Source organism: Mauremys reevesii, linkage group 15 (assembly GCF_016161935.1).
Source record: "Mauremys reevesii isolate NIE-2019 linkage group 15, ASM1616193v1, whole genome shotgun sequence".
Taxonomy (NCBI): Eukaryota; Metazoa; Chordata; order Testudines; family Geoemydidae; genus Mauremys; species Mauremys reevesii.
In genome coordinates, this window is record NC_052637.1 from 6,706,002 (window position 1) to 6,731,249 (window position 25,248).

The 25,248-nt window shown below is 53.2% G+C and overlaps 2 protein-coding genes across 5 annotated transcripts in view; both read right to left on the reverse strand.

Annotated features, from left to right (window-relative positions):
• LOC120383979 (butyrophilin subfamily 1 member A1-like) overlaps positions 1-25,248 on the reverse strand; it is a 275,840-nt gene that overhangs the window by 95,395 nt on the left and 155,197 nt on the right. The window lies entirely within an intron of this gene.
• Positions 21,633-25,248, reverse strand: part of LOC120383897 (butyrophilin subfamily 1 member A1-like) — a 40,924-nt gene continuing 37,308 nt past the window's right edge. For all 4 annotated transcript variants that reach the window (XM_039502216.1, XM_039502215.1, XM_039502213.1 and 1 more), the window contains exon 12: positions 21,633-22,580. In XM_039502216.1, the coding sequence (XP_039358150.1) occupies positions 22,021-22,580 (560 nt within the window). In that variant the 3' untranslated portion in view covers positions 21,633-22,020. The remainder of the gene's footprint in view (positions 22,581-25,248) is intronic.

Sequence of the window (25,248 nt, forward strand, 5' to 3'; positions counted from 1 at the left end):
AGTTTTTGGGAGTTGATGTGACAGGAAACAGCTGCACTTCTAGCGATTGCAGGTCCGTATCTGGCCCCCGTCCCTGCACTGTCTGAGCATGTCACAAACGCCAATGGGCTTAACCTCGTCATACTGCTGTGCAGAGACGACCCAGGCCTGCCGATGGTGGGGGGGGGGCACAGAGTGAGGGCTGCACCTTCAGCTGATGTTACTAAACATGCTCAGTCTGTGTGAACATGGACACTACAAGCCAAACATTAAATCTGGGGGACACATGACCCCATGTGCCTCCCCCACCCCCCACAGTGCTTCTTCTGCTGTGAGATGGGGTTTCCTGCATTTTAGAAGAGGGGAAATTCAGGCTCAGACAGAATAAGTGACTTACCTGACTTCACATGGAGCAAAACCTGGATCTGTGCAGGCTAACTTAGCACCTTAACTATGGGGCAAACCTTTCCCTCTGCAGCCAGAACCTGGGAGAAGAGGATAAGGAGACAGATGGACATGCCCAGACACAGAGTTTGTCTGATAATCATCTCACTGACCCTCCCCATAGGCACTAGGCCAGTCTGTGCAGTGTTGGGTGATAATGGTGATGACACCAGTCTTTGAAGTGGTCTTTCTCCTTGGCCCAATACTGACCCTGTAATCACTGCGTGGACCGGTTCTGCTGGGGGGAAATACGAGCCAGTTTGGGCTTTGTCTGACTCTGAGCAGAGGAGTGTCAGGCCGGAGAGAAGAGACAATGGGGACTGCTCAGCACACAAACGTGGACATGCTCAAGACCACAGTTAGCAGCAATTGCTCCTCTGCATGGGCTCTTTGCTGCTGGAGCTCCCCGCAAATGTTTCCCACCAACGCATTTGCCTCCACAGGTCTAGATTCTGACTCGGGTTGTACCATTGCTCCTTTGACCTCAGCAGTTAGCCAGTGTTTGGGGCCTGGCTAGGTTCTTCCATTGGCAGGAGATATTGATTATAGGCGTCAGGCATTTCTCTGGTGCAACCTTTATTAGTTACAGACAATGTCCAGACATTACTGTGCCCTGAACACGGTACGAACAGCCAGCAGCCGGCAGTTCCCTTACTCAGAACTCCATGTCTGCCTTTCCGGGGAACCCTGTGCCTGAACTGAGGGCAGAAGAGGTCTGGGTGGGGAGGCAGAAGGTCAGGCTGAGGTGCTGACCCTGGCTCCGTGTCAGCCTCCCCCCAGACCAGGTGAAGGGCTGGAAGTTGCAGAGCATGCTGGGAAGCCTGAGCCCCTCCCAGGTGGCACCATGTGGGGTCCCAGAGTCCCTTGGGGCAGGGAGTGGGCGGGAGTGTTGCCTAGGGAAGGGAATGGGGCTGTCACTCACACCACAAGTAGCTGTCCCACATGTCCATCTGGACAGCCAGCTTGGCCTGCTGGAGGCTGTCCATGACATTCTGGGCATGCTGCTCCACGCTCTCAGCTGCCACAGAACCATGGACAGGTTCTGCAGCGAGATCTTGTTCTTCCACTGTGGGGGCAGACATGGAGCCTAGGGCACTAGCATTTGGGGGGCATGGCGACCACAGCAGCTGGATCTTTGGCTGCCCCAGTGGTCAGCAGTATTTTGAGGGTGGGACCTTCCACTGCCTCTGTCGGGGGCACCATTTATGGGGTGGAACCTTCCATTACCTAGGGCACCAAAAAAGCTGGCAGTGCTCCTGCTGCCCTTCAGTCATACCCACTGTGACAAAGTTCCTCCTCTACCTGGGTGGGTCCTGCACTTATTGGCAGATTTGCTCACCTCAGTGATCTTCCCCACAGTCTGGGTCAACTCCTCCTGTGTCTGATCAGGAGTTGGGAGGAACCTGCTCTCTACTCCAGGTTCCAGCCTAGGGCCCTGTGGATTGCAGCTGTCTATAGTGTCTCCTGTAACAGCTACATGACAGCTACACCTCCCTGGGCTACTTCCCCATGGCCTCCTCCAAACACCTTCTTTATCCTCACCACAGGACCTTCCTCCTGGTGTCTGATAACGCTTGTACTCCTTAGTCCTCCAGCAGCACACCCTCTCACTCTCAGCTCCTTGTGCTCTTGCTCCCAGCTCCTCACACCCATTTCCTCTCCTCTGGCACTCCCTTCTCCCCCACGTGACTGGAGTGAGCTCCTTTTTAAACCCAGGTGCCCTGATTAGCCTGCCTTGATTGGCTGCAGGTGTTCTAATCAGCCTGTCTGCCTTAATTGGTTCTAGCAGGTTCCTGATTACTCTAGTGCAGCCCCTGCTCTGGTCACTCAGGGAACAGAAACCTCTTTCTCCAGTGGCCAGAATATCCCCCTTGACTCCTCTACTGTGGAGGGTAGAAGGGAGAGGGCGGCTGCTGCTGCTGCTGCTGTTGCTGTTCCTGCTGGGCCCTCGCTGCTGCTGTTCCTGCTCCAGCTGCTCCCCTGGCAGGGCTAGACACCACTACCTATCCCCCTTTTCTGCTACTTGCTGGCTGGCTAGTGGATTCCCCCCCCCACCCTCAGTTGCTGCTGTTACTCCACCTACAGCCCCTTGGGGGGGGCTGCTGGCCCGCTCCCCAGAGGAGGGGAGTGAGGGACCCCAGCTCCAGCCCTTGTTGCTGAGGGCTCCACCACCACCATCTTCTGAGCGGGGTCCCTCCTGCCTGGCCACCAGACCACCACCTGGAGCTGCTGGAGCTGCTGTGTTTGCTACTGGGGAGCTGCTGGAGCCCCGAGGAGGAAGAGGAGAAGGAGAGGACCACCTGCTGCTGGAGGACCTCATAGGGACTCTGAAGACCACCGTGGAGGGGGCACTTGAGGACTGAGTATTTTTCGAACTGTGCTCTTGTGGTGGGGGTTTGGACTGTGTCTGTTGGGACAACGGGGGTGTGGTGTGGAGCCTGCCCCCAGTCCATCCGTGTCCCCCTTCGCCCCCACCACCGTCGTTGCCCCCTCCACCACCCCCGCTGGCTGTGTTCTCTCTACCTCAATCTCCTGCCTCTGGGACTGAGCTGCTCACCTGGCTTGCCACGCCCAATTCCACCAGTTGGGCCTGCAGCAGCAGCAACCACCATTCTTTTTGCACAAGTGCCCGTGGGCGCACCCCCCACCCCGTTGGCCTGGCCCCTTCTCCTTTGCCGCATTAGTCTGCCCCACCCATTTCCCTCTGCGGCCCTGCTTGTCCTGCCCCAGCCCTGCAGCTAGCCCCGTCATCCCTCTGCCCCATTCCTGGCTCAACTTCCCCCCGCCCCTGTGATCCCTCAGCCCTGATTAGCCCCTTCTCTCATGCGCCCATGCCCCCTCCCATGCGCTTGTGCCCTTCCCCCATTTGGCTTTGCCCTTGTTCACTGCACCCCCCATGCTGTTAACCCCCCTGATCCCCTAGTGCAACTAGAGGAGCCGGAATTCCCCTCTGGGTTGGTGGCCTGCCACCCTCCCGCCCCTGGGTCCTTGATTACTCCCCACGTCCCTTTAGCCTTCCCTTTCTGGCACCCTCCTCCCCTGCCTGCAGCCTAGCGGGGCGGGGTGGTCACCTCCTCTCCCTCCCCTCCCCTCGCTGTTTGTCCCCCTCCCCGCTCTCGTTATGGCGGGGGAGAACCCCTCGTGATGCTCCCGCCGCCCCTCCTCCAGAAGCCCCCATGTCCGTTCCCCAAGCCTCTACCTCGACCTCCGCTGCCGGTCTATCTGCCACCACCCCCGCTGGGGCACCGGCAGCGGCGAGTACCGCGGGGACATCCGCTGATGCCACGTCCTTCGCTCCTTCCGATTTGGGAGAGGCTCCCCCAGCCGGTGGGAAAGGTCGGGGTGGGAAGAAGGGTAAGGGCCCAGCTAAAAAGACCAAGCCCTCCATGGCGGAGACTGCCCCTGCTGCCGCGGCCCCATTACCGGCCGTGGCATCCCTCCCCGCTGTTCCCTCTACCAGCTCTGCGGGTGTCCCTCCCCCGGCCCCCAGGGCGTATGCCCAGGTGGCGGCTGCCCCTCCGCCTGCCGCTGCTCCTCTGCCTGCCGCTTCCACTACCATCTATAGTGGCCGGGGCCCCTTCCGCACCTTGACCAGGAAGCACGGTGTCCGTTGCCTCCTGGTGCCCGCCTCGCCCCACGTGGAGACCTACGTGCGGGCGTTGGCGAGGGTGGTGGGGCCCACGGCCATCGTGGCGGCCTCCAAAATGGATCTTCCAGTCTCTCCTTACCAGTCCCCCAAAGAGTTAAGGTAAAATTGGTTCCGACCCCTCCTTATGGGGCTCACCTCCAAGATGTAGCGGAGCCTGTCTGCGTCTGGGGACTCTGCCAGCAGGTTCCCCAGCAGGGCATCCAGGAGCTCTGGCATGACTTTGTGCAGAGCCTGCAAAGCATGAGTCAGAGTTAGGGAAACTGGACCTACACCTGCCACAGGATGGGAAGAGGGGTCTCTGGGAAGCACTGGTGAGATTCCCAAACACACATCCTGGCCTCTCTCATTCACATCCCACTGCAGGCAATTAGCAAGGATTGATGACACCTGGATCTTTGATCCATGAGCTTAGCAGGTCTGTGCAGAGGGCCTTGTAGGCAGAAGAGGATGAAACAGCCAAGTTGCTATGGATGGAAGCTGGGCTGCTGGGCAAAACACGGCATAAGAAAGAAAGAAAGAAAGAAAGAAATCCCCCAGGGAGGGGTAATCCTCTGGAAGGAAGGATCCAACCCTGCAGCTTGTTCCATCTCTGCCTACCCCTCCCCTAAATCTGGAGCTCCAGTGAATCAAGGGAGCAGGGACCAAGAACCACTCTGGAAGAGGAGGAGGATGGAGGAGGAGGATGTACCTGGATGTTGATGGTGTCCTTCTCCGTGCCCAGGGTGAAGACCGAGCCAAGGGCAGCTTGCAAGAGGTGGGTCTCTAGGTCAGGCTCAAGGGCAGGTTTCATGGTGCTGGCAAGAGAGAGGAGCTGGTATTAGACTGTGCAGTGCGGGGGTGGGACTGTCGCCAACACGGACACGAAACCACAGGGATATAGGCACAGGCTGGTGAGAATGGAAAGTGAGGCACTGAGCTAGGGAATGACAAGGCCAAGGCGTCACAGACAGACAGCGGCAGGACAGGAATAGTGCCTGTTCCCTGGAGCCTGCTGCCCCTCCTGTATCTGAGCCCGGGAGTGAGCCCCTCCCCAAGGCCCCTGCAATGTTAGTGGAGTGAAAAGAACGGCCCAGCCAAGAGAAGTGAATCTTCCCGCCCCACCAGCTCTGCCAGAGGAGCCACTCCTGGGAGGTGACCTGGGAGTGGGAGGGACAGTGACTCCCAGCCTTGGGCCTGAGCAGCGCTGGGGTTAGGGGAGCCAGCGGGGGGGCTGTCTCGGTACCTGAGGTTGCCCACTGCAGCCAGGGAGTTGGTGAGGATGGCGCTGGGTGGAGAGTCTTTAGGAAGCTCCTCAATGAGCTCCTGTGAGACGCGAAGGAGACAAAGGAGGGTGAGAGATTCGGGCCCTACTGACACCTCCCAATGAGGAGATTACACAGCCAGTGCCCCACATGGCCAGCAGGATCCCCCACTACCTCCTGCTCCTCCCATTTCTTCCTGCCCATCAAACTTGTCTCCTTCCAGATTCTTGCCCAGCTCAGTCCCAATCCCCTTCTTTCCTCCTCCCTGTCAAAAGTGCCCCCATTCAGCACCATCCCAACTACTGAGCTGGGACCATGTGATTCCTTGTCCCCCAGGCTCAGCTGCCCTCCAGCCCCACAATTCCCCCACTGCCCAGTCTCACAATTCTCCCTTCTCTTCCCCCCAGGGTTCAGCCCCAGCAATCCCTGCCCTCTGCTGCTCCCTCCCACACCACCCAGCCCCCACCCATTAGCCCGGCGATGCCCTGGCCAATCCCATGTCTCTCTCCTCCCTCCAGCTTCCGTAGGATGTGTCTCACTCACCACAATCCTCTCCACCACAGCCGTCTTGCAGCAGCGTAGCTCCAGCGTGTCCTGCCCTCTGTCCTGTGCAGCAAGACAAGCGGGGTAGATGGCCTGCAGGAACCTGAGCTGCTGCCCCTCATCCTGTACCCACCAGGAGTGGGGGATAGCGAGAGAGAACCTGTGAGCTAGGGACCTTTCTGCCCCACCCACACCAGCTCCAGGGCTCAGGCCTCAATGGGGGATTGTGGGGACCTGCCTAGTGTCCAAATCCCCCACGACTCCTACACAAGCAGGATCAGGAACTGGGACAGTGCCTGTGCGGGGGGAGACCTTGGCTGTTGTGGGACAAACACCCCCATCTTGGGGGTCCCACATCATGGATGTAAAAGGGCCCCATTAGGGGTTGTGGATCATCAGGAACAGGCCCCTCGGCAGGGGGTGGGGATGCTGGGAAGGGACAGGACAATCTTGGTTCCAACCCAGGTGGGGAACATTTATTTGTACCTTTTCTCTGCACTGGAGCTGCTCTCTGATGACCTTGAGAGCAGATTCATCTGTGGACATGTCCACCCCTTCCTCCTCCTCTGAATCCCTGGGGGTCCCTGCACCAGGGAGAGAAGGGAACAGGGTGATGCCTGCTGCCACTTGGGGGCAGGAAAGGGGCGTGGTGGGGAGAGCAGGATTAAAGAACCCCCCTTCCCACCGCAGGCACCCAGGGCAGATCGGGCCCCACACCTCCCTCTCAGGGCTGCCTTCAGCCCCCAACAGCTTCAGAAGCCCATAGCAGAGAGCCCCCCCCTCCACTGTCCAGGACTCCATGGGAGGTGCTGACTCCCCCAGCCCAGGATCACCAAGGACCAAAGTGTCAGCAGCTCTTGATGCCCCCACCCCCAGTTCCCCTTGCTGCAGGGGCAGCTGTGTGACTGCTGCTGGTGTCAGTGGGGTTCACGTGGCTCAGGCCAGACACCTGGGCTGGGGACCCCCCGCCCGCCGCAATATCCCTGGGAGAGTGTCTGGGCCCAGGGTGTTCACATCCCCGTCCTCACCCCTCCCTGAGCCCAGCCTGGCTCCTCACCTGGAACAAAGCAGCAGCGTCCATCGGCATCGCTGCTGCCAGAGTCCCAGACGCTGCTGCTGTCCCATGCTGAGCTGCTGGTGCTGGGACAGGGATCTTCCACCTCCTGGCCTGAGAGCGCTGGAAGGTCCTCACTGACCGGGCAGGGCGATGCCTCCTGGTGGGAATGAGGGCTGGGCTCCTGGGGCCTCTGCTGCCCACACAACAAGCCCCAGAGCCTCCCTGCCCGGCGCCCCTCCTGGGCTGGGTCCTGTCTGCGAAACCGCATCCTGAGCCAGCTCCATCTGGGCCTGGTCGGGGCCTCTCCCAGCTCGGCGCCTGCGCCGGGAGCTGGGTTTGTTCACCAGAAGGCTGGGCACTTCCCCTTCTGGCCTGGACGGGAGCTGCTTCCCCGCCAGCGGGGACGGAGAGGTGGCTCTGCCCCTCGGGAAGATGGCAGCTGCTTCCCTCAGGCTCTGGGGCCACCTGCAGAGCCTTCTTCCCGAACATCCTCAGGAGCCCGGCCATCCTGGAACCGAGCGGGGAGCAGGTGTGAGGCTGGGCTCAAGGCAGCCTTTCACTCATGGGCCTTTTCAGTCCCTCCTCAGCCCTGCTCCAGCCAGAGCAGCCCCTTCTCCCCCCACAGGAGTGCAGGGAGTGCAAGCTACACACACTGGCAGGAGTTCATTGCACGATCTGCCCCCAATGTTCCCCCTCCTAATTGCTGCTGCAGTAGCCAGGAAGTCTCATCCTTTTAGAGCAAAGGGGTCAGTCCCAAAGACCTTCAGTTACTCTGGACAAGCAGCTCCCTCCTGTCATCCCAGGCCACACTCCCCCGCCCAGGCTACGGAAAGAACAGGACCCAGGAGTCCGGAGTTCTCCAGGGAAACCATTCCCCACCTCAAAGTCACAAAGACCCTAGGCACAGGAAGACCAGGGCCCTCCTCATTCCCCATTGATTTCCATGCTCAGCAGCTCACAGGGTCTGGCCCAGCTCAGAGACTTTCAGCCTGGGGAACAGTATCCCACAAGGGAAGGGCTGGGAGCCCCATTGCTGGAATCTTTCCAAACATACTGGAGACGGCTCTGGAGAAGCCCCTGCCCAGTTTCAGAGTGAGGGGCTTTTGGGGGCTGTTTGCAAATGAAATCCCCCTTTGGAGATGTTCTCTCCCCCTCTTTCTGCCTCTCTCCAGACAGACAAGGGAAGCCACCGAGGAACCCTAATGCCATTCACTTGCTCTAGATTATGGTATGATGGATGTCAGATGTTCAGGGTCGTCCCTCGCCCTCCTCCTCACTCTCCAAGCCCAAGGCTGGAGAGGGTGGTGACCTGAGGAGTTACCCTGCCCAGCCAACAGGCAGGGTGATGACACTAGGGCAATCGACTGGCTGTGAAAACAAGAGTCTGTCTTATTGCCAGGGGATGGAGAAAGTCAGCCAGTAGCAGCGGGGTGCAGAACACTGCCCTAGAGCGGAGGTGACAGCGGCTCCAGGATCCTGACATCCCAGCACTTTACACACCTTCCTGGAGCCTCCCAACCCCCCGGGCTGTAGCGATGGGACCCCAACCCTACTGATGGGAAACGGGCCACAGCTATCGGCTCAGGGTCCCACCGAGTGTCAGAGCCATGGATGGACCCCTTCACTAACCACTGCTGCACACTCCCTCCCACAGCTGGCAATTGCAACCAGGCCCTAATGTCCGGTCCCCCTGCCTTTGAGAGGGAGCATCACTCCTGCTTCCATTGCTGCCTATTGATCTGTGGGACTGGGCAATTTGCTCACCCTCTCTATGGCTCTCTGGGACTCACATCCCCGAATGGGCTTTAAAAAAGACAATGGTTCAAGTTTGGCCCCAACTATTTCTTGTTTCTCTCCACCAGCCATTTTAGCAAAGTTTAGAATTCCTGACATTCAACACTTGGAAACATCCCTTTCTTCTTCGCAGACAGCTTGAGCCTCCCTCCTCACCCAGGCTCACTGCTGCCTGGAGTTAGAGAATTGACCCTATTCCCATTGCACCTACCCAAGGTGTCACACAGCAAAGCGGTAACAGAGCCAGAAAGAGAAGCCAACAGTCCTGACTCCTGTTCTAACTAACAGACAACAACCCTCACGGAGGCAGAGATAGAGCCTAGGAAAAAAGGGGTGAAAATTTTCATGGAAACCCTTTTCTGTCAGAAAATCCATTCAGACTAAACCACTTTGTTTCTTGAAATCATAACAAGTAGGATGAAAATTCTCTGCAAAAATATTTGTTTGCAAAACAAGAGCATCTCCTGATTGTCACAGTGCATTAAACTGTCTCATCGTACACTAAGAGGAGACACTGTGGTCTAGAAAATTAGATGAGATGCTTCAGTCTGAGCTAAGTAGTTGCTGCTCTTAACAATTTCAAAAGAATAAAATACCAATCAAATAGAATATTATGTCATAATCTGATATGGCTCAATGTGATAGGACACCTCCTATTCTGCACTGCTACTAGTGACACTCTTCAATGGATCCCCATCATCCACCCATCTCGAGGTACGTGGGAGAGGATTGTTATTCGTACTTGACAGAAGGAGAAACTAAGGCTGAGAAAGGAGCAGTGACTTGTCTTAGCTGATGCAGCCAGTCAGTAGCAGAGTTGCTCTCAAATGAGCTACAGACCAACAATTGTTCATAGTAATTATTCAGCAAGTATTTTAGAAGAACTGGAATGTTAGAGAGGATCGTGAACTGCTCTGAGACAATGAATGCAGAGCAGCATCAACATTGGTCAAACATATCACTGGTTGTGACTTATTTGCTTGGTCATAAAAGAGAGCGACAAAGACCAGTGTTTTCTCCCTGTCAATAGCCCCCTCCTCAGCCAATCAAGGTTAAGACTTTGAGGGGTGGAAGGCTAAGGGTTCTCATCAAATAGCCCAGAGAATGGCGCAGGTCACCACCGAGGGGATCACTCTCGGAGCACTATTCCAGTCTCACCTCTCTGTGAGGGCCTCCCACAACCCCCCTGGCCCTCACTGCACACACAGAGCTCCTGGTGGTGGGAGGAGAGCAGAGGAAAAGGACAAAGGAAGCAAGAAGAGAAAGGTAGGAGGGACAGAGGAAAAGGGAAAACAAAACGGAGAAACCCCAATGTCCCCAGTGATTCCAAGGGACAAGTCCTACGTTGGGAATACAATGCTTCCTAGAATTCAGCCGGCACCTGATGGCTCAGACTGAACAGGTTCCAAATCTCTTGGATGCTCCTACCTTCTGTACAAGGACATCTGTTTTCTTGCAAAATCATGAAAGAAAAGGAGAAAAATCCAAAGAGGGTCCTCCTTGCGCTCATGTACGTGAAAGTGAATTCTCTCTCAGTCCTCAAGGAGAGACCTCGAGAAGGAGACATACTGAAGCAAAGCCACAGGGATCTCCAAGGTTGCCCCTGTCCTGCACCCCTGTCTTGCCTGGCTGATGTCAAGATCTCTCTGTGAGATCATCGCCTCCCCACCACCTTTGTCCAATAGGCTGAGGTCCTGCCAAAGGCCCTTATGATGTCACTGCCACACCCACCCCTCCCCTGCAGTGCTGATGTCCTGCCCCTGTCCAGCCACACTGGATGTTTGAGCTGCTTTCCCTGGATCACCCCACTCAATGACTCTTCATTGTGGGATGACACCGACTACACAGTAGAACACGAGAGGCTCTTTCCCAGGCCGCAATCAGGTTTTCATAAGTTAGTAGACTTTATGGCCAGAAGGAACCATTAGAGCATTTGATTCCTCTGTGTATCCTAAGGCCTCGTGTATGTCAGAAGAGCTGGGTTTTTCTTTTACTAAAACATTTTCCAGAAAGGCATCTAGTCTTTATTAGAAGATCTCAAGAGATGGGGAAACCATCATTTCTCTTGGTAGTTTATTCCAATGATGAATCACCCTCTTACAAATCTGGGTCTGATTGTCATTATACTTTTTCTGATTTCTGCTTCCATCCATGGGGTCTTGTCATGCCTTTCTCTGCTAGATAAAAGCCCTTTTATACTCAACGTTTTCTCTCCATGAAGTCAAGCAACTCACCTCTCATTCTTCTTTTGTACATACTAAACAGATTGAGCTTTTTCAATGTCTCATTACAAGGCATCATCCCCATCACTCAATTATGAATCTTTTCTGTACCCTCTCCAATTTTTTTAACATAATATTCAAAATGTGGACACAAGAACTGGATTCAACATTCCAATATCAGTCTCCCCAATGCTGGATCACTTCCCTTTCCATACTCGCTACTCTAGCCATCCAAGAATGGCTTTAACTTTTTTTACCACAGTTTCCCATGGACAGGTTATGTTGAGCATCTCATCCACTATGGCCCCGAAATCCTTTTCAGGGTCACTGCTTTCCAGCGGACTGTCCCCCATTCTGTAGGGTGCCGCCTGACTCCTTTGTGAGTGGAAGTATGGGTTTGCATATGGTTTTATTAAAACCTAATTATTCAGTAAGTATTTTAGACGAACTAGCCCCTTAGAGAGAGAATCATGAATTCCTCAAAGACAATGAATGGAGAAAAGCGGCAAGAGCAATCAAGCACATGTTTGGTTATGGCTTATTTCCTTGGTCTTAAAAGCGAGTAACCTGAGTCTCTTCCCTCACAATAGCCCCATGCTCGCCCAATCAGCGTTGAGACTCTGAGGACTGGTCTACATTACGTGTTTATACTGAATTTAGCAGCGTTAAACCGATTTAACCCTATACCCGCCCACACAACGAAGCCCTTTATATCAATATAAAGGGCTCTTAAAACCGATTTCTGTACTCCTCCCCGACTAGGGGAGTAGAGCTCAAATCGGTATTGCCATGTCGGATTAGGGTTAGTGTGGCCACAATTCGATGGCCTCCGGGCGGTATCCCACAGTGCACCATTGTGACCGCTCTGGAAAGCCATCTGAACTTGAATGCACTGGCCAGGTAGACAGGAAAAGCCCCGCAAACTTTTGAATTTCATTTCCTGTTTGGCCAGCGTGGAGAGCTCGCCAGCACAGGTGATCACGCAGAGCTCATCAGCACAGGTAACAATGCAGTCTCCTGAGTATCAAAAAGAGCTCCAGTATGGACTGCACGGGAGGTACTGGATCTGATCGCTGTATGGGGAGAGGATTCCGTGCTAACAGGACTCCATTTCAAAAGATGAAATGAAAAAAACATTTGAAAAAATCTCCAAGGCCATGATGGAGAAAGGCCACACCAGGCACTCAGTACAGTGCCGGGTGAAAGTTAAGGAGCTCAGACAAGCCTACCGGAAAACCAAAGAAGCAAATGCAAGGTCCAGGGCAGGGCCGCAAACATGCCGCTTGTATGCTGAGCTACATGCAATTCTAGGGGGGGCCTCCACCATTACCCCACCCCTGGCCATGGATTCCGAGGTGGGGGTAACCTCAGCCATGCCTGAGGAATCTGCGGACGGGGAAGATGGAGGAGGAGGAAGAGGAGGACGAGCTTGCAGAGAGCACACAGCACTCCGTTCTCCCCAACAGCCAGGAGCTTTTTATCACCCTGACGGAATTACCCTCCCAGCCCTCCCAAGCCACTATCCCAGACAATGAAGCCATGGAAGGGACCTCTGGTGAATGTACCTTTGTATATATAAAACATGGTTTAAAAGCAAGCGTTTTTTAATGATTAATTTGCCCTGAGGACTTGGGATGCATTCGCGGCCAGTAAAGTTACTGGAAAAGTCTGTTAACATGTCTGGGGATGGAGTGGAAATCCTCCAAGGACATCTCCATAAAGCTCTCCTGGAGGTACTCCAAAAGCCTTTGCAGAAGGTGTCTGGGCAGGGCAGCCTTGTTCCATCCACCATGGTAGGACACTTGACCACGCCATGCATGTAGCAAGTAATCTGGTATCATTGCATGACAAAGCCTAGCTCCATATGGTCCCAGTGTTTGCTGGCATTCAAGCAACATCCATTCTTTATCTCGCTGTGTTATCCTCAGGAGAGTGATATTGTTCATGGTAACCTGGTTGAAATTCAGGAATTTAATTAAGGGGACAGAGATGGTTGGGCTGTTTGCCTGTGTCTTAAAAGAAATCCTTCCCTGCATTTAGCCAAGCGGGGCGGGGTGGGGTGATTGGCGCTGAGCTTTTTCACGTTTGGCTAGCTGGGATCTTCCCTGCTACCAGCCATGCGGTGGTGGGGAGGGTGGCTAGCAGCGATCTTCCATGATACCAGCAACGCGGTGGGGGGAGGGGTAAAGCGATCATCCCAGAGAACTGGATGGGGGCGGGTCTGGTGCTGCACATTAACAGGAAAGAAGCAGCACTCAAAGGGCTTTCCTTGCTATTTGGGAAAGGAGGGCTGTGGATATATGAAGGCTGCAGAAGCCGAAAGACAATGGCTTACCAGGGCCACATGCAAGCCGAATTCTGCTGCCCGGACCTGTGTCTGTGATCTCTAACACCAAAGCTGCTGGCACTCAATATTAAGATGCAAAATGCGACCTTGTAGTGAGATCACATGTGCTATGTAAGGTGAATAGTGTTGTTCACCGTGAAAGAGTATAACCATTGTTCTGTAAAATGTATCTTTTTAAATACTTCTCTCCCTTTTTTCCCTCCTTCCTGAAGCAGCAAATTTTTCAAGTCTCCCTCCTCCATCCCAAAGGCTATCTCAGATAAGGCGGTGGAAAAAAAAGATGCGAGACGAAATGTTCTTGGAAATCATGGAAGTGACCTGCAATGAAAGAGCTCATCTGAATAAGTGGAAGGACATGGTATCAAAGTACAGGAAAGATGCCAGTGACCGTGAGGACAGGAGGGACCAACGTGAGGATAGGAGGGACGAACGTGAGGAGAGGAGAGGTGGCGGCAGGAAGATCTGAGGTGTCGGGATGCAACTCTGGGGCTGCTGCGTGATAAAACGGACATGCTTCGGTGTCTGGTGGAGGTTCAGGAATGGCAGCAGGATCACAGAGTGCCGCTGGAACCCCTGTATAACTGCTCTCCCCTCTCACCATGTTCCTTAGCCTCCTCACCCACCAGACAACTAAGAATGCGTGGGGGGAGGCTCCGTGCACCTGCCCATTCCACACCAGTGGACAGCCCAATGAAAAGGCTGTCATTATTTTGAAAAATGTTGAGTGGCCTTTTCCTTCCCTCCTATCCTCCTCCCAAACCCCACCCCGGCTACCTTGTCAGTTCTCGCCCTCTTTTTATACTTAATTAATAAAGAATACATGATTTTTAAATGAGAGTGATTTTATTTCCTTAGGAAGCAAGTGGTAATCGAAGGGGGAGGGTGGGTGGCTTACAGAGAATGAGTCAATCAAGGGGGAGAGGGGTTTCATCAAGGAGAAACAAACACAACAGTCACACTGTACCCTGGCCCGTGATGAAACTGGTTTTCAAAGCTTCTCTGATACACACCGCTTCCTGGTGTGCTCTTCTAATCGCCCTGGTGTCTGGCTGTGCGTAATTTGCCTCAGCCTCCCGCCCCACCATAAAGGTCTCCCCCTTACTCTCACAGAGATTGTGGAGCACACAGCAAGCAGCAATAACAATGGGGACATTGGTTTGGCTAAGGTCTGAGCGAGTCAGTAATGTGCGGCAGCGTCCCTTTAAACATCCAAATGCACATTCTACCACCATTCTGCACTTGCTCAGCCTGTAGTTGAACAATTCCTGACTACTGTCCAGGCTGCCTGTGTATGGCTTTATGAGCCATGGCATCAAGGGGTAGGCTGGGTCCCCCAGGATAACTACAGGCATTTCAACATCCCCAACTGTTAATTTGTGGTCTGGGAAGTAATTCCCTTGCTGCAGCCATTTAAACAGAGTAGTGTTCCTGAAGATGCGAGCGTCATGAACCCTTCCCGGCCATCCCACGTGGATGTTGGTGAAACGTCCCTTGTGATCCACCAGTGCTTGCAGCACCATGGAAAAATACCCCTTGCGGTTTATGTAGTGGGTGCCCTGGTGCTACGGTGCCAAGATAGGGATATGGGTTCCATCTATCATCCCACCACACCACAGTTAGGGAATCCCATTGCAGCAAAGCCATCCACTATGACCTGTATATTTCCCAGAGTCACAACCTTTCGTAGCAGCAGCTTAATGATTGCTTTGGCTACTTGCATCACAGCAGCCCCCCACAGTAGATTTGCCCACTCCAAATTGATTCCCGACTGACCGGTAGCTGTCCAGCGTTGCAAGCTCCCATAGGGCTATCGCCACTCACTTCTCAACTGCGAGGGCTGCTCTCATCTTGGTATTCTGGCATTTCAGGGCAGGGGAAAGCAAGTCACAAAGTTCCATGAAAGTGCCATTATGCATGCGAAAGTTTCGCAGCCACTGGGAATTGTCCCACACCTGCAACACTATGCGGTCCCACCAGTCTGTGCTTGTTTCCCGGGCCCAAAATTGGCATTCAATGGCTAGAACCTGCCCCATTACCAGCATGATCTCCAAAGTGCAGGGGCCCATGGTTTGAGAGAATTCTGTGTCCATGTCCTCATCACTCTCGTCGCCACGCTGCTGTAGCCGCCTCCACCTCGCCTGGTTTTGCAGGTCCCGGTTCAGCATAGACTGCACGAGAATGCGCGAGATGTTTACAATGTCCATGATTGCCATCTTGAGCTGAGAAGGGTCCAGGCTTGCCGTGCTATGGCGTCTGCACAGTTCACCCAGGGAAAAAGGCGCGAAACGGTTGTCTGCAACTTGCACGGAGGGAGGGATAAGGCTGTACCTAGAACCACCCGCGACAATGTTTTTTGCCCCATCAGGCACTGGGATCTCAACCCAGCATTCCAATGGGTGGGGGAGACTGCGGGAACTATGGGATAGCTATGGGATAGCCACCCACAGTGCAACGCTCTGGAAATCGACACTAGCCTCGGTACATGGATGCACACCGCCGAATTAATGTGCTTAGTGTGGCCGCGTGCACTCGACTTTATACAATCTGTTTTAAAAAACCAGTTTCTGTAAAATCGGAATAATCCCGTAGTGTAGACATACCCTGAGAATCAGAAAGCTGAGAGTTCTCACCGGATGTCCCAGGTCACCACCAGAGGGAGTCACTCTTAGAGCACTATTCCAGCCACATGTCTTTGAGAGGGTCTCCCGCAATGAGAGTTGGAGTGCAAAGCCCACTGCCTATCACTCCACATGCACAGACAGGTCCTGGTGGTGAAAGGAGAGCAGGGGAAAAGGACAAAGATGCAAGAGAAGAAGAGAAAAGAGGGAGAGACAGGAAAAGGGAAAACAAAAAGGAGAAACCCCAATGTCCCCAGTAATTCTAAGGGACAAAGTCCTAGGTCAGAAATAAAATGCTGCCCCCACAATCTAGTGTTTTCCTTTCCTAAAAATCAGCCGGCCCCAGATAGATCAGCTTGAACAGGCTCCAAACCTCATGGAGGCTCTTACCTTCTATACAGGAACGTCTGTTGTCTAGCAAAATCAAGAAAAGAAAAGGAGAAAAGAGGCTCCTCCTTGCGCTCACGTACGTGAAAGTGAATTCTCTCTCAGTCCTCAAGGAGAGACCTCGAGAAGGAGATGTGCTGAAGCAAAGCCACAGGGATCTCCAAGGCTGCCCCTGTCCTGCACTCCTGTCCTGCCTGGATGTTATCAAGATCTCTCTGTGAGATCATCGCCTCCCCACCACCTTTGTCCAATAGGCTGAGGTCCTGCCAAAGGCCCTTGTGATGTCACTGCCACACCCACCCCTCCCCTGCATGGCTGATGTCCTGCCCCTGTCCAGCCACACTGGATGTTGGAGCTGCTCCTGATCTTTTTGATAATCTAAACAGGCTGAGCTCTTTCAGTAGCTCACTAGCAGGCATTATTCTTCAGCCCGCAAAACATTTCATTGCTTTTTGCTGCCCCATCTCCAATATTTCAAAATCTTTTTCGAAGGTGGACGCCAAAACTGGATGCAGTATTCCAGGATCAGTCTTACTGATGGTGTGTCACTTCCCTATGCTACTCACTGCTCTTTTCCTACATCTAATGATGGCCTTAGCCCTGGTCTCCACAGCATCACACTGGGTGCTCATGTTGAATGGCTTGCCCAGCATGGCCCCTAAATCCTCTTCACAGTTAGTGCTTTCCTGGGTACACGTCCCCATGCTGTAGGTGTGGCCTGCATGCTTTGCTGCTAGGCATAGGACCTTTCACTTGATTCTTTTCAAACATTTTTTTGAATGGGTCCAGCTTATCAAGGAATCCAATTGCTCTGTGTTACTGCCCTGTCCTCAGCATTAATTACCACTCTGCTAGTATTTTATCACCCACCAATGTTAGCGGCAGTGATTTTATATTGTGTTACAGTTCATTGATATTTATTTTCAAGAATTAGTCCTTGAGAGCCTCTTCATATCCCTAGTGCCCAGAACCTGCTCTGCACAGCACAGCGAGAAAAGGCCGCCCAGCCCAGCTGTTCCATAGGGGCTAAGCACAGAACAAACTTAGGAGCTTGTGTTATCCATAGGTTCTGAACGAGAACTGGGGGTAATCAGCTTACAAAGACACTCTAGATCGGTAGTGTAGACAGGCCCCAAATGTATCTAAGTTTCCCGCCTTGCAAAATAGGAGAGAGAAAAAACAGAACCTTGATTAGCTTCATGTTATAGTTGTGGAAACTGAGGCACACAGAAGCAAAGAGATTAGCTCATGGTCAAAAAGCCAGGAATAGAAAATGGCAGATCTGCTGATAGTCAGTCCTGGGCCCCAGCCGTGTTTATCCTGGCCTCTCTCCTTCAGCTCCGATAACAACCCGAGTAGAGGTTTGCTTCTTCTCCATGTTCTTTAACTTCACGTCACTGCAGAAGAAAGATTTTTTCTTACCGGCTGGCTCTAATGCATGGAGATGTCTTTCCAGAAGATGTGCTCTGGCTCAGTCATGTCATAGGTTTTCTGGAGGAAGCACTCGGTGACATTCTAGGGCCTGTGTTATACACACGTTCTAGGGCCGCACCGTCCCTCCCCGCTGCTCCTTCTACCAGCTCTGCAGATGCCCCTCCCCCAACCCCCAGGGCATACGCCCAGGTGGAGGCAACCCCTCCACCTGCCACTACATCATCTCCGACCACCGCCTCTGCTACCATCTATAGCAGCCGGGGCCCCTTCCCCACCTTGACCAGGAAGCACAGCGTCCGTTGCCGCCTGGTGCCCACCTCACCCCATGTGGAGACCTACATGCGGGCGTTGGTGAGGGTAGTGGGGCCCATTGCCATCGAGGTGGCCTCCAAAATGTACGGAAAGGTCGGCTTCTGCCTAGCATCGGAGGCCGCTACTCAGGAGGTGGTGAAGGGCCTGGCGGTGGGGGGGTGTTTGGCCTCCTGGAGCCGTTGGAAGACCTGAGTGTCCAGTTAGTTCTGACCTCCGTCCCTCCCTTCCTGCCCAATGCTTCCCTGCTGCCTGTGCTTTCTGCCCTGGGGCGACCAATCTCTGTTATCAGCCCTCTTCCATTGGGCTGCAAAGACCCCACCCTCCATCACATCCTCTCATTCCGCCGGCAGGTGCAGCTTCAACTGCTGCCGGCGGCGTGTGATGGAGAGGCGCTCGAGGGGTTCTTCCTCGTCCCCTACAATTGAGCCCACTGCCAGGTGCATTATTCCACAGGAGAGGCCCAGTGCTACCTCTGCTGGGAGATGGGACACGTCTGGAGGGACTGCCCCTTGGTCCAGCATGGAGTTTGTAAAGAAACCATGTTCCAGGGGAGTCAGAAGGGTCTCATGATTATGGCACTGAACTAAGAATCAGGAGACCTGGGGTCTATTTCTGCCTTGCTGGGTAAGTCAGAAATTCTTAGTGCACAGACTGTAGATTAAAATAGGGTTGACTTCTTCAGGGACAAGAAACTGTCCAGAGCTGTGGCATTTGAGGCCCTTTCAATTTTGTGCTGGTTCCATCAGGCAGTTTGTTTTTCCACTGCTTGGTTTGAGTCTCTCTTAGATCTCTAAGGAGACCTTTGAGTGCTCTGGGTAACATTCTCTGGTTTCATTGGAAAGACAGCAGAGAAACCAGGGAGTTATAGAAGGTTCTGGTCACCCTGCTGTCTGTGTCATATGCTTTGCAGAAGTTCATACAGGATCTCATGCCAGGCAAATGTCCTGCTTGGATTGGACTTAACTTTACAACTCCTGCAATGAAGTGGACCTGAGCAGATGGCTTCCCATTAAATCAAACACTGTGCATCTTTCCCCATGTTAAATACATCTGAAGTTTTTTTAAACATTAGCTAAGCTAATTGTTTATCATTATCTGTATTTATTATTGCTGCACAATAAAGCCTCTAATCAGCTCTAACACAGTGCAGCAACAACTTCTATTGCCCGCTGTGCTGGCACAGTGACAGCATATTTATGCAAGTTTTCAGTTGCGGAAGTTTGGCCTGTATTTATTTATGTCTCAAAAACACCAAAAGTTAGATTCTGACTGTGTGGAGACATCAACTATTATAGAAACCACATTATAACATTTACTTTGCTTACTATAAATGGGATTATAATAAAATGTCATAGGAAAGATCCAAATGATAACTCTAGCCTGTGTTCTTGCACACAGGTTGTTAAACCCTGGGAACTGCTGAGAGCAAATTTAATCGGACTATATCCAGTACCACAGAAGTGATACCAGTGTGTACTGACAGCTACAGATGATTTTTCAAAAGAGGTAGAACAATTTCCACTTAGAACTTTGACAGCACATGAGGGGGAGAAAACGACATGTGAAATTATATATCAACATGGCTGTCCAGAGCAGATACTGGCAGATATTGGTTCTGAATTGAATCATGAGGTAACAGTTTACATTTTCACTATATGGTCAATTACACAGTCATGGCCGTGTGACTGGGGCTGTTAGCAACTACAAATTAAACCCTTTGGAAGCCAGCACCCTGGTCACTGAAAGCGCCCAGGGCACCGGGTGCAGTTAGAGTAGGAGGGACTGAGTAGTTTGGGTTTGGAAGGGCAGAGGGGATCACTTGCACCTGTAGGGAGCCTGATGAGTTCACTAGTTCAGTGCTGAGAAGAAAGCAGCAGTATAAAATTGTCAATTGGAGCAGGAAGGGGGCTCCTTGTAACTGCTGCTATGTTGTGATGCACCATAAAAAGTCATAAAGACACTTGGTGGAGATTCCCTGGCAGACTGCCTGCTGCTTCATTCACACAGAGCTCTGCCAACCAGGGGTTGCAGGAACTGATGGGGGAGCCCATTCAGAGTTAGAAATTTAAAAATGAACATTGCCTGCAATCTCTTCATGAGACTTCATGCTGTAAATTGTGAGTGACAACACATTATTGTGTCTTGTCAGATAGTAAAAACCATGTTGTATATTAACCTATTTGCCAACATATTTTCCTATGTAATAACACAATAAAATTGGATAAGAAATCACAGTAATTACACATAAGTCAGTGAGAAATAGGGAAAGGAACGCAGAGATTTCTGAAGGAAATTTTAGGGAAAAATTATCTAATTTTTTATTAATATTTCCCTGTGTTAAAAACTAGGAAAAACACATAGCTTCAGCAGCCCATGCCACCTAGACACCAGCAGATGGGATAAAAGCCACAAATGAATCCATCACAAGATAATTTTAGGGTATTTATTTTCAAATAATCAACAAGTTTAGGGCACACTGCCATGAATGGCATATTGTGAATAAATCTTCAAAACTGAATTATTACTTTGAGAATGTTCATAACGCATCATGTTTAAAACAAAAAGGAGTCCTAGCAATGCCATGTGACGTGCCTCCCCTCAGACTCTGCTCAGCTAGATCTTCAAGAAATTAGGTTCAATGGCTAATTTCAAGGAATTAGACCAATCGGTCACTATTTTTACAGAGAATTCCAGAAGTGGGTGGACAGAATGCAGAGGAATTGTGATGAATTTCCTGGAGCAACTTTCTATTCTTTGAACTCTAAACCTCACGTGACAACAAAAGTATCACCTTTTCAACTGATTTATGGCTGAGAAGAAAGCTTTCCCAAGTTTCACCAAATTTAATATTATGTGTCATTAAGTGCCAGTGTGTTTAGTACAGTTAAGTTAATTTGTGAAGATTCAGTAAAGTAACACAACCCCTTCTCTATTTCTTTATCAAACTACATTTGTTGTGTCCTTATAACCAAGAACATGAAGAGCCTGGCAGTACATTGCAATCAACAGTGGACACTGACAATACATTGCCTGCAAATAATATTTCTAAAGAAATAAACTAAAAAATGGAGATTGTAGAAGAGATTTCTATCGATAGGAAGAGAGCATTTGAGGTTGGGGACTGTGCTTTGTTAACTGATTTGAGAAAAAGAAAGGAAGGGTCATATCTTGATTACCAATGATATGTAGCTAGCAAGTTAAAAAACACATGAATTAATGCTGACAGAAGTTCAAAGAACATTATATATTCTTGTGTGAGTTAACTTAGATATATTGCTTAATTAATTCTATCATTTTTAACCTATTAATTGTCAAAGGTGTAGTGCAAGAGGTGGGTGTATGTGCTCTAACTTCCAGAGAGAACCAGTTAAGACAATAAAGGAGAGGGGGAGAGAGAGCAGCTGCACATGTATGTAGTTTTGATGCTTATGACACAAGTACATTGTAACTGAACAACCCAGCCTTACAATTTAATAGTTTATTTTGTTAAGATAAATATTTCGGATTTCTTGAAATTCCACAGTTGAAATACAAATGATGTTATTTAGAGAAGTTAAACTTCACTATAGATTTGAATGTAAATGTAAAAAATTCTAGTTCTAAAAACGTGTTTAGATGCTTGAGTTTGAAATTCTGTTGAAATATAAATTAAAATATTCTTTGTATTTACACCTTGTTACAATAATATTTTCTAAATTAAAATAATATTTTTTCTTTCATATTTTACATTGAGATTTCACAGCGGTAGAAATTCTGACAGGAGTGAATGACCCCATCCCCCACCATCTGCTACCCCTGGGGCAGGGGACGGGAAAGGTGGGGGCTGGGGGTTACCAAGTGTCTGGTTTCCGACTGGAACCTCCAGTTGAAAAGGGAAACTGGAAGCGTCCGGTCAGCACAGAAAGTCCAGTTGCTGCAGTAACTGGCCCCCACCACTGGGGGTGGGAAGAGCAGCAGGGCTGGGAGGGGCCAGTCTGTGCCGCGGGGTCACTGTCAGGGACCGAGATTCCCTCCGGCCTGAGCTGGGACCGGGCAGATTATCAGGGGAGCCGCGTTTGTACCCCCAGTGTTGAGATAGGGACTGAAATAAGAGCGGAGCTTCCCGGAGAAGGTGCCAGTGAAAGTGAAGAGATGGGACCTGTCAGTCACATTGTAAAACGAGACCTCGCCCGCCTCATAGTCCAGGAAAATCCCCACCCGGCTGGGCCTGACGCTCACGGGGAGGGGTGTCGTGGGGGAGGTGAGGGCCTTGTATCCCCCATCCCTCAGCCACACGGCCCAGTATCCATTCCCAGGTGAGAGTGTGACCAACCCCTTCCTGCTCACAGATTCCCTACAAATCCCCAGTACCCAGCCTGTCTTGTCTCCCACCTCCACCTCCCAGTAACGCCTCCCGCCCGCGAACCCCTCAGCGCCCAGGACGGAGATACAAGGATCAAATCTCTCAGGGTTGTTGGGCAGATCCTGGCATGTGTCTCCGAGTCTCACACGTTTCCGATCCTCAGACAGGACGAGTTTGGGATGAGCCGTGTCTGGATCCAGAGTCACATCCACTGGGGAGAGAGTCACAGAGTCAGGGCCGGGGGCAGGGGCTGGACACTGGGATCAAAGGGAAACTAACCTGCAAACCGGTTAATCACTGGGGCGGCGGGGGCGGGAGAGGAGGGTTGTTGCCTGAGGGGAGTCAGGGCCCCTCTGCCTGTGAGGAGACAATGAGGGGAAAGGGCATGAGTAGCGGGGGAGGGGTGGGAAGGTGTCAGTGGAGGCGGGGAGGAGGTGACAGAATGATGTTGGGAGAGGAAAGGGAGGGGAGGTGACAGGAGCAGGGGTGGAGGGAGGGACATGGAGTGGGGCAGGCACAAGGGCTATGGGGTGATAAGGGAAGGAGGGGCACCAGGAGGACAGGGGTGTGAAGGGAAGGGCAGGTTCCAGGGGCTGCAGGGGTGGGGAGGGGTGGGCTCCATGGGAGACGAAGGGGACAGACCCCAGGAGGCTGTGGGGGCAAGGGATGGGGCAGGCACCAGAGGGCAGAGGGGGTGAAGGGCGGGTTCCAGGGGGCTGCAGCGGGTGAGGGGGGGTGGGCACCAGGGCAGAAGGGGATGGACCCCAGGGAGCACAGGGAAGCAAGGGAAGGGGCAGGCACCAGGGGGCAGAGGGGTGTGAGGGAATGGGGGGAGCTCCAATGGGGCAGGGGAAATCAAGGGGAAGGACAGGTGCCAGGGGGTGAGATGAGGAGGAGTGGGGGAGGGGGAACCATGGCGGGGGAGCGAATGAACAGGCATTGGTGAAAAAGGGGCAGAATGGGGGTGAAGGAGCAGGTGAGCAGAAGGGGTGCAGGGAGATGTGTGCACAAGGGGGGCAGAGGGAGGATGAAGGGAGGGGAGGGGTGGGGCAGTGCTGAGGTGAGGGGAAGGGCTGAGACCAGGGGTCCCAAAGGGGGGTGAGGGAAGGGACTTGCACCAGGCAGGCAGAGTGGGCAAAGGAAACAGCAGGCACCAGGGAGGCAGATGAGGCCAGGGTAGAGCTGGGACATGGGGCAGAGGAGGAGCTGGCACCAGGGGACTGGAGCGGTGCTGAGGGGTGCAGGTGTCACGGAGCCAGAGGGGGAGGGGAGGGTCAGGTGTGACAAAGAGAAGGTGGCATGGGCGATGGTGGCAGGGGGGCGAGAGGAGAGCAGGGTCAGTGGGGCAGAGGGTGGTGAGGGGATGGGCACCAGGAAGGAAGGGGCCAAGGGGAGGGTCAGGTGTTGGGGGGCAGGAGGAGGGGAGGGGCAGGCGGCAGGAGGGTGCAGGGGAAGGGAAAGGGCAGGTGCCAGGGGATTGAGGGGGTTGAGCAGAAGGGCAGGCACAGGGAGGGCAGAGGAGGGGAGGGAGAAGCACCAGGGGGCAGAGAGGGGTGAGAGGCAGGGCAGGTGGGCAGAGGGAGGTGCTAGGAGAGGGGATTGGGGAGAGGCAGGTGCCAGAGGTCAAAATGGGGCTAGAGGATGGGTGGGCACAGGGGGACGAGGGAAGGGGCGGGTACCAGGGGTCAGAGAGGGTGGGGAGAGGGGCAGGTGTCAGGAGGGCTGAGGGGAGTAAGAAGGGCGAAAGTCAGGACAGCAGAGGAGGGGGAGGGGAGGGGTGGGAGACATGGCACAGAGGAGGGAAAGGGGAGAGGTGGACGCCAGGACATAGCGGGGGTGTGAAGTGATGGGAGGGCTCCAGGGTGCAGAGGATGTTTGGGGAGAGGGGCAGATGCCAGGAGGGCAGGGGGAGAAGGGAGGGGCTGTTCCAGTGGGGCAGAGATGGGTGGAGAGCAGGGGCATGTGCCAGGGAGGCAAAGTGGGAGTAGAGGGGCAGGGCCCCAGGGGAGCAGAAAGGGAGTGAGAAGAGCGGGAGGGATGTTGGTGAGGGGTCAGAATAGACGCAGGGTCCAGGGTCCCTCACAGGGGTGGGGGAAGGGTAAGGGAGGGGCAGGAGCCAGAGAGGGGGGAGGGAGAGGCAGGCCCCAGGGAATCTCTGTTGCTTTGGGGCCATTTGTGGTTGGTTTCTCGCTCAGAGCAGGTCGGTGCTGTCCCCACACACTCTGGGGGTGCAGACCTGCCCCAGGGGGAGCAGCTGGGACTCTCCATGCTGGCAGGCCCCACGGGCCCCACCTTCCAGCCAGGGAAAGCCCACAGCCAGGCCCTCCCCTCACCGGGCCGAGCCCCACCCCCACGGGGGCAGTTGTCTGCATTGGGCTCACTTGGGGGGCATTACAGTGGAAGATTCGGGGCGAGGAGTAATAAATGTGTACTAATACGCTGTTGCTAATGAGGCCAGGGCAGTGGGGAGGGGAGGGGGCATTTCCCCATTTACTGCCCCCTCCATCTGGGAGAAGCTGCACCGGGGACCAGTCCCAGTTCACACCTGCGCAGCGCATCTGCACTAGGGGTTTGCACCGGTGCAGCTACATCAGTGCAATGAAACCCCGGCAGACATGGCTGAGACACTGCTGTGCCAGGGGCCGTAACCCCTCCCCTCACTGAGGTTATGGATCAATAATTACAGGGTCACTGGAGCAGAGGAGCTGGACTCTGGGCTCCCAGGTCGGGGCCTGACCCACTGGGCTGCAGAGTCATTCTCACTCCCACGCTCTGGCCCAGTGCCCATGGCAGTGTTTAGACACAGGGGGACGTCATCAGACACCTGGAGCCCAGCGGTTCGAGCTCTCATGGCATCACACGGGGGATTGAACCTGGGG